The following is a 9,527-nucleotide window of genomic DNA, read 5'->3' as shown; positions in this document are numbered from 1 at the left end:
CCCCCCCAAAAAAAAAAAAAAAAAGCCATGATAAATAATATTCAGTCATCCATAAAATCAATTTCTATGATGTTTGAATCCTAAATTCCTGAAAAAAAAAGTATTAATGATAAGAAAATATCAGCCTGCAAACAAGAACTAAGATAGTAATAATCCCAATTCAATCGAAAAAATAAACAACACTGAACACAAATCTGCAAAATTGGAGGTTTTGCCATTACAAACATTGGAACAACAGTACCTGATTCCATGGGCTAACAGTTTTTTTTTTATTTTGGGGGGGGGGGGGGGGTGTTGGGGGAGGGGATTACATTTAGGTGCAGGAACCATTCTCATATGCCCTTTGATTTGGAGTCGTACCTTTGTTGAAATGTTCAATGGACTAACAATGATCCCTGAGGGAAGAATTGACAGTTGAGAGAGAAAAAGGCGAGGAAAGAGGTTATTTAGTGTTTATGATCCTGGCTTAGAGTCTTAGACACTGGTTTGTTCCTCTTCCCAACAAGAAATTAAAAAAAATAAAAATAAAATAAAATAAAAGCAGAGGAAAAAAAAATTTTAAGAGAGTTGGATGATGCCTTTTTTGGTAAAAAAAGGTTGGTGATGTCGATGGACTGAAAAATAAAGTCGTTGAGTGATGTAAATGTATTAACAAATGGTGGATAATTTGTTTTTTGGTAAATGAGTGTGGTGTGTGTATTTATTTAAATAAGCTGAACCTGATTGGTTGATAAAATAAGGACAACTTGGTGCCCGTTACACTTTAGCCCATTCTATAATAGGGGCTTACTTCTTAATTAGCTTACCCAAAAAATAAAAAGAAGCTTACTTCTTAATTATCATTTACTTCTAAAGAGTTTGAAAAATCATAATTAAGATTCAAAACCCATTTTATGTTGGAGTAGACTAAAAATAGTTCTATTTTTAGATAATATACATAAATTACACAAAGTTAGAAGTCAATAAGTGGAATTTAGTCACATTGCTTAATATGTCATTGATTGGGCCATCCTATCAAGCGGATGAATAAAATCATAGCAATTCCAAGTAACAATGTGGATAGGACATCAAACATAACATAATGGAGAAAAGAAATGCTATTTAATTTTGTAACTAACAAGCAAATGACATTTACTTTCATAACCATAGAAACTTATATATATATATATATATATTTTTTTTTTTGAAGAAAACCATAGAAGATTGTAACTGCTAAACAAATAGCATCAACTTTTGTAATTGCCAAACAAATGATATTTACTCTTGATCCTAACTTTCCTTGGTGGCTAATTGAAGTTTGTAATTGATAAGCAAATAGATGATAACCCTTATGTCCCCAATTCCAACTTTTACTGGACAATTAACAAGTGAAAGCCACAACCCCATGCCCATTATGATGGATAAAAATACAACAGAAATACCACCAATACAAGCAAGGTTCTCTATGAGCCACAAAAACTTAAATAGAAACTATAGAGAAAAATATGCAAATTAGGATGCGTGAAGAACTTCAAGTTGACGCTCAAGGTAGAGCAAGATTTCGTTTTGTTTAGACCTGAGACTATGTTTGATTGTAAGGGGAATAAAAGAGAAGGGAAGTGAAATTTTTATACTTTAAAAAGAAATATATGTAATTATTACCCATGTGGCTTTAACATTAACTTCAAATCTTTCCATATTTGGTTATAAAATTTCACTTTACTTTGCATCCAAAACCCTATGCTATAATATGTAAAATAAAAATTACATGTAAAATACATCATTATTAAATGTGGTTTAAAAAATTAAGTAATTTATACAATCATATAGGTAATGACTATAAATTCTTTTTAAATAATGAAAATTTTACTTCCCTTCCCTTTAAATTTCTATTGCAATCAAACAAACCTGATAGATTTTAATTTTATCGTTTCTTGTTCTCTCTGATCCCTCCCCTGATGGCAATACCGAAATTGAAGGTTAAATATATGAGGCCGATGCTTTTATGTCAGAATTATTTCATACTCTTTTTGTATTCTATTTTCTTCTTGTAATACAACTAACCTTTTACCCAAAAAAAAAAAAAAACAAAGACATAGAGAGTGCTTGTCAATAACATCTCTAAATGTCGCTTGTGGCTTCGCCATTTCTATGGCTTACTATAACGTGGATCACGAGGGTGGACCAGAGCGGAGGAAATTATTCATTTTGCCATGGCAGGACACGTGATTCCTGTCATGATTCCCATTCTATTATTATTATTATTATTAGGGTAATTTACAACGCCACCCCCTGGAGAATGCCAATATTATATGGACACCCCCTCTCTTTCACCAAATTAGACTCGGACCCCCTACCGTCAGTCAACGTTACATGATGCTTTGAAATGACGTTTTTGCCCTTATGAGTAAAAACTGATAAATTAGACATTTTCATTATCCCAAAAATACCCCTCCTTACCCTTTTATCTATCCTTCTCTCCTTCTCTCCTCTTCTCCCTACCTGCTACCAACGGTTCAGACGAGTTCCAGCAGAGATAGAGAGGGCAGTCGCTGGAAAATACCTCTCCTTTTGTCGCCGGCGAGTAGTGCTTCCCATCCAGTTTCTGTCGCAGGCGAGAAGATATGTTTGTTTGTTTTTGTTTTTGTTTTTTTTTTTTTCTCTTCTCTATTTTCCCCACCGGCGAGTAGTGCTTCCCATCCAGTTTCTGTCGCAGGCGAGAAGATATGTTTGTTTGTTTTTGTTTTTGTTTTTTTTTTTCTCTTCTCTATTTTCCCCATTTTGATCTCTAGTTCTCTATTGGGATTTTGTGTGCTCAACGAGACGCCGAAGATAGACCCACGAACCTGCATATGCTCTGCCTAGAAACAACAGCAGAGAAGCAACAAGCACCTCTGAGAAGAAAAGTTTCAAGGCCCTTCCCAGTAAAGAGATTACTATTGTTCACTAATAAAAAAAAAATTCCATTATTCTACTATCAGGTGCAGTAGAAAAACACTAATCATAACAAACAACAGAACACAAAATTGTAAGTTTTGGACATGACTTACACAAGGTGTTTTGACCATTCATTAAGCTCAATGTGATAGGTAATACCAGGTGAAAATGAGATATCACCCAATATATTACAATATGAATATATATCAAATTGAGTGAAAGCCCCTAACTAATTATGACTTGTGTCTGTATGTGTGTTGCAGTTCATTATGTTCAGCTGACAAAAACTGAGACCAAGTTAAAATCAGGAAATCCCTCGGTACCCTATTGAATACAGTGTCAAAACAGAAATGAAAATCAAGAAAAAGAAATCTGCCCACATGTCCATTCCACATCAAGAACAAAATCAAAAAAACTTGTCCAGCCTTGTCCACTCCACATATAAATGAAAATCATAAAACCTTTCCAACATGTTCATTCCACATCCAAAATGAAAATAAAAAAACCTATACACATGTCCATTCCACATACTTGACAAAAATCAAAAGGCCTGTATACACATCAGAATTACACATATCGAAAACCTGTCCAGTCTAGTAATGATAATTTCCAAAATCAAAAGGCCTATATACACATCATTTCCCCCCCCCCAAAAAAAACCCCCCTTTGTCCAAACTCAATTCTTGTTTGGCTTCTGCATTGCCTCCTTTTCACGTCTTCTTGCCCGAGCTGCTGTCGCTTTCGCTCTTTTCCTTGCTTGAACACTATCATTCAATGCAGTTGATGCATTATGTGATCTTGTCCGCTGAGAGACATTGACTTCAGCGTCACTAGCCCCCACATTTCGACTCTCCTACACAAGCATTTAGAACAATCCAAGTATAGTTGAGTAATTATGGAAGTATAACATATGTCTAAAATTTAGTAGAATTGATTACAATATCATAGGATGATAACTGAATGGTCTTTGGAGAATGAATCATGGTTACCTTCACAGTACTGCTTTTCCTTGCCCTTTTCCTCCTAATTTGACCCCCTTTACATGTTCTCCTGTTATGACCCTGAAGCCCACACTTATCACATCTTACTGATGTAGACTTCTTTTTGTTCTCATTTCCTGCTGGTTCACCGTCCTCCTTTTTTCTAACTTTTTTGGGTCTGCCTGGGTGCCTTCTCAAAGGTGGAGGCTCCACCACTCCCATACTACTTGTTTCTTCCAACTCTGATATGTCAGGAAGTGGGTGTATCATGTTCTCATAGAAAATAAAAACTATCACAGTAATCTGATAGGTTTTCCCTCTTAAATGTAATACAGCAAGCTGCATGTCTACATGGCAGCCCGGTAGCCTCCCATACTTGACACCCACATTTTCGAGTATTCAAGTTTACCACAAATCTTGATGTGCCATCGTTCACCTCAAATTCATTATATCCTGCTGATAGGGCCACACAAGATCTTGATTGCTGGTGGATCACATCCATTCTCTTCTTAATCTTTGGTGTCAAAGTCCCCTTGTAAGAACAAGCTTGCTCAAACCTCTTATGTAATTTATCCATCAAACTTATCCGCACTTGATCAATCAAATATAGGATGGGTTTGTCTCTATACGGGCCTACCCAGTTATTGAAGGACTCTGTCATGTTGTTGGTTATGTGATCACTTTTTGTTTGGTGATTAAATGCCCATCTTGACCATGAACTAGGCTGGTTTTCCATCAGAAAATCATATGCTTTTTGATTTATACTCTTGATCTCAGCCATTGCCTTTGTCCACTCAATTTCTCTGTAAGCCCTTGATGCAGTCCAAAATAAAGCTTTTAGCTTCTCACCTTTATAATCTTTCCTGAAATTTGCATACAAATTGCCTACTGCAATGCCTTGTATGTGATTCAGGGAAAACCTCCTTAATTGCATCAGTTAACCCCTACACACCCAATAAGAAAAAAAAAAAAAAAAAAAAAAAAAAAAAAATCAGAAATCAGCAATTGATATAAAAAAAAGAAGTAAAAACATTTAAAGAGAAATTGATAAGAAGGCACATTTTGCTTATCTGACATGAAAGTTAAATACCCCATGTCATCTGATGTAGAATACAATGCAGTATACAGATTCTGAAGGAACCACAACCAACTGTCTTTGCACTCAGATTCAACAACAGCATAGGCAAGTGGAAATAATCCATTGTTCCCGTCAACAGAAATAGCTGCCAATAGTGTCCCTCCAAACTTTCCCTTCAGATGGCATCCATCCAACCCAATAAATGGCCTACAACCATTAAGAAACCCTCTTTTGCTTGCTTCATAACAAACAAAACACCTTTTAAACACTGGATTGTCGGCTATGTTAGTTCTTGAAATGAATTGAAGATTAAACATTGAACCTGGATTGATTTGCCTAACCGTCTCTCCATACCTTGGAAGCTTGGAATACGACTTGGCATGGCTACCCTCATTTACTTCTTTTGCAAGAAGACGTGCCCTCCAAATCTGACTGTAACTTGGTTGAATCTTATAATCCTTCCATAACATGGCTCTAATACTATTAGTAGACAACTCAGGATCTGCTTTGAGTTGTGGACCAAGTTTGTTAGCAATCCATCTTGATGTTGCATCCGGGTTTTTGTCTTTTCTTTGAGAACAAGTATGCTGAGGATTAAAAGACTTTATCATAAAAGTGATTTTATCTTCAGTCGGTGATGCATGAATTCTCCACTGACAACCATCATCAGCACAAATAACAGTTACCCTTGTCCTCTCATTTTTTATTCTCTGAAGATGAAAACCCTCTTGGATTGCATAATCTTTCAATTCTCTCCTAAAATGGTCCACATCATCAAATATCATACCATCCTCTAGTTGGACTTTTCCTTCAACATCAAAAACACTTCTTGCCCTACGGACTTGTGGTGCATGGAACTCATCGGAGTCATAATCTGATAAGTCATCAGTTCCAATAGATGCTTCATCACCTTCAGAGCCATCCCCATCTTCAAAGTGCACCTCAGAGCCATCCCCATCTTCAAAGTGCACCTCTTCTTCACTTCCACTTTTACTAATATCTTTAAAGCCATCATCACTTTGCATTTTCCAGTCTTCATCTTCCGAGTCAGACATAACATACTCACATCCACTTGAGTATGTATTAGTCACATCATTTGCCTCATCTATCACCTCTACCACATCTACAATAGATTTTCCTTTCTCACTATGACTTGAAATTATCCCGGGGATTGTACCACTACCATCTTCGCTTGATCTCATGTTGGATGCACCAGTTCTGCCTATAGAAATACCTGAGCAACAAGCACTCTGGACTATCGGTTTTGGTACTCTAGATGTACCACTTTCATAATGAACAAATGATCCAATTCCAATGCTAGGAGGCTGCACTTCATTCCTCTGTCTTCTTCTTGGAATATCTCTACCAACAACTTTGAATGGATAGCCATTAATGGTATGACCACCAAAACCATTGTCAAACTGCTTCACATTTGACACATACACCATAAGAACCCTCAACTCTTCAAAAATAGACAACACTTGCATGAGTGTGTCATCGTTCCATATATCAATCATAACCCTACTATCAGGCAGCATAGCTTGACAAGTGAACTTGATAGACCTCCCATCTGGAATATGTGACAACACCGTCCTGTAGATGTCGCATAGTAACTCAAAATAACTGAACTTCTCTCTATCAACAATCTTGTGCTCAACCTTCCCATCGTAATGGTAATACAATGTGTAAGGATCCATTCTACAAATGATAACAATGCAATTAGTAAAATTCATAATATTTCTCACACTCTCTTATAATAAACATGAAAATCATAGCAAAATATAGCAAAGCACAGTTTTACCAAATGTAAGAACCACCACTATTTGTCTTATTCAGCAAATAGTTCACATTGAATTTTTTACCAAGAAAACTAATAGTAAAAGTTGTCTCTGAAACACAAGCATATGTTAACATGGAATTTCTTTTTTTTATTTTTTCAAAAAGAAAATAAAGTTTAAAGTGATGGGTTGTACCATACAAGAATGATTTATTAGTAGAAGTATAGATAGGAACCATTCCACATTCAAAAGGCCACTACAACATGGAGATAGTAATATTAACAGATGTAAAGAGACCCATAAAGCATAAAGCACAAGGAACCATTGTTTTGGAAACAGTAACATATTAGGAAAATAAGGAGCAGAGCCCAATAATGCCTCAGAAATCATTTACAAGAGGCATGGTTTAGTACATCTATGGGACCCTTAAAGCACAACCAAAACACATTTCAATTTTAGCCAAGCTATGGTGCAAGACAAGAATAAGAATGATTTATTAGAATAGGAAAAGAAGAGGGGACCAAATGCTTAAAAAAGCCACAAGAAGTGATGGTACTGTCGGAACCAATAAGGCAGATACATATCATTTTCAATGGCTTAAAAAGGGAAAATTCTGTTCTGAAGCAGCTTGTGGACAAGAAACTAATGTATAATCATCCATGGTTGAAATCTACAGGTATAATCTGACAAAATGGTCTCAATCGTTCGATAGCTATTTGATGAGCAATTCGTGCATGTATTAATCATTATACAAGGTTATTCATATACAAAAGGATATCAAAACATTTCTCAATCATATATACCCAGTAATGAGAATAGAATTCAGATACAGAGTGAAGAGAGCCAGCAGAAGTAGCTGTTCCTATCAATCGATTTGGGGATGATCAATAAAAGGGTAAAATTTCAGAGATACCTGTAGTCGCTGGAGGGGGTTCGCCGCCGTAGTCGCTGGAGGGGGTTCACCGCCGTAGTCACTGGAGGGGGTTCGCTGCCGTAGTCGCCGTCGTCGCCGTCGTCGAAAGAGTGTTCGCAGCCGCCGATCTGCAAGCCTACCCGTTCTTCTTCTCAACTCATTGAGGCTGATTTGTGACCCGTTAGAAGTGAGTAGTGAGTTAGGGTTGTGAAATCGATTTGGGGATGATGAATAAAAGGGTTAAATGAGACAAGGAGGCAGGATAACATACCTGTAATCGCCGGAGGGGGTTCGCAGCCTTCGTAGACGCTACCGGAAGGTGTTGCAGCCGCCGATCTGAAAATGCCTATCAATCTTCTTCTCCGACGTTCTTCTCCGACGTTCTTCTCTTACTCAGTAACTCGCGCGACTCGTCATATTTGAGTTGTGAGTTAGGTTTTCCTCAATCGATTTTGAAAATAGAACCATTAAGGGCAATTTTGGTACTTCATTATTTTTAAGGGCAAAATGGAATTTAGAAAAAATATTAACTGCTGATGTCAGCATTCTTGGTATATTATGTAACGTTGACTGACGGTAGGGGGTCCGAGTCCAATTTGGTGAAAGAGAGGGGGTGTCCTTATAATATTGGCATTCTCCAGGGGGTGGCGTTGTAAATTACCCTTAGATTTATAAGGTATGACCTCTATCCATTTAGAAACATAATCAACGGCCAAAAGTATGTATAAATTTTCAAAGGAACTAGGGAATGGTCTCACAAAGTCGATGCTCCACATATAAAAGATCTCAACTACGAAAATAGGGTTGATGGGCATTATGTTCCTCTTATTAATATAGCCAAAAGATTGGCAGGCGAGACAAGCCTGGTAAAAATTAAAAGCATCTCTAAAAAGAATGGGCCAATAAAATCCGCATTGGAGAACATTTGCGACAGTCTTCTTAAGTCCAAAGTGTCCACCACATGCATGATGTACAAATTTTCAAAGGAATTAGGGAATGGTCCCATAAAGTCGATGCTCCACACATAAAAGATCTCAACTATGAAAATAGGGTTGAGGGGTATTATGTTCCTCTTATTAATATAATCAAAAGATTGGCAGGCGAGACAAGCCTTGTAAAAATCAAAAGCATCTCTAAAAAGAATGGGCCAATAAAATCCGCATTAGAGAACCTTTGTGACAGTCTTCTTAAGTCCAAAGTGTCCACCACATGCATAATCATGGCAAAAGGATAAGAGTGAGTGTTGCTCATGATTAGGCACACAACATCTAATAATTTGGTCAGGACAAACTTTAAAAAGATAAGGATCATCCCAAAAGAAACGCTTAACTTAGGAAAGGAATCAATATTTATCTTGGGTGGACCAGTGATCCGGAGTCACACATGATACTAAGAAGTTGACAATGTCAGCAAACCCTGGTTCATCAGACACTAAAAGTAACTACTCATGTAGAAAGTTCTCGTTGACTAGAGAATCAACACTCAAGGAATTGGGAAGTCAAGATAAATGGTCTGCAACAAGGTTTTCAATGCCTTTCTTATCCCTAATTTCCAAATCAAACTCTTACAAAAGTAAAACCCACCTAATGTGACAAGATTTGGCATCCTTCTTCTGAACTAGGTATCTAAGAGCAGAATGATCAGTATACACCATCACATATGAACCAACTAAGTAAGACCAAAATTTTTCTAATCCAAACACAACAGCTAAAAATTATTTTTCAGTAGTTATATAGTTGAGTTATGCATCATTTAGGGTCTTACTAGCATAGTAAATTACAATTGGCAACTTATTAATCCTTTGACCTAAAACTGCTTCTATGGCAAAATCTGAAGCATCACACATCAGTTCAAACAGTTCA

General features: G+C 36.7%; 1 protein-coding gene across 1 annotated transcript; it reads right to left on the bottom strand.

Annotated features, from left to right (window-relative positions):
- Positions 1-4,789: 4,789 nt before the first annotated feature.
- On the bottom strand, positions 4,790-6,537 carry LOC122085195. Its single transcript, XM_042653670.1, has 2 exons — positions 5,946-6,537; positions 4,790-5,915 (listed from the first exon to the last, which is right to left on the bottom strand). Exons 1-2 carry the CDS (start codon positions 6,510-6,512, stop codon positions 4,830-4,832), a joined length of 1,653 nt encoding a protein of 550 aa, XP_042509604.1. The 5' UTR covers positions 6,513-6,537; the 3' UTR covers positions 4,790-4,829.
- Positions 6,538-9,527: the final 2,990 nt, after the last annotated feature.

This window comes from Macadamia integrifolia, chromosome 1 (assembly GCF_013358625.1).
Source record: "Macadamia integrifolia cultivar HAES 741 chromosome 1, SCU_Mint_v3, whole genome shotgun sequence".
In the NCBI taxonomy this organism is placed as follows: domain Eukaryota; kingdom Viridiplantae; phylum Streptophyta; class Magnoliopsida; order Proteales; family Proteaceae; genus Macadamia; species Macadamia integrifolia.
The sequence above is the reverse complement of the archived record's forward strand: the minus strand, read 5'-3'. Positions and strand labels throughout refer to the sequence as shown.

What these genes read in the sequence shown, in the direction of transcription:
- LOC122085195 (XM_042653670.1), bottom strand. Translation starts at nt 6,512, where the DNA reads ATGCTGCCTGATAGTAGGGTTATGATTGATATATGGAACGATGACACA. An exon ending in AAAGTGGAAGTGAAGAAGAG is followed by an intron (nt 5,916 to 5,945) that starts GTGCACTTTGAA and finishes GATGGCTCTGAG; the next exon opens with GTGCACTTTGAAGATGGGGA.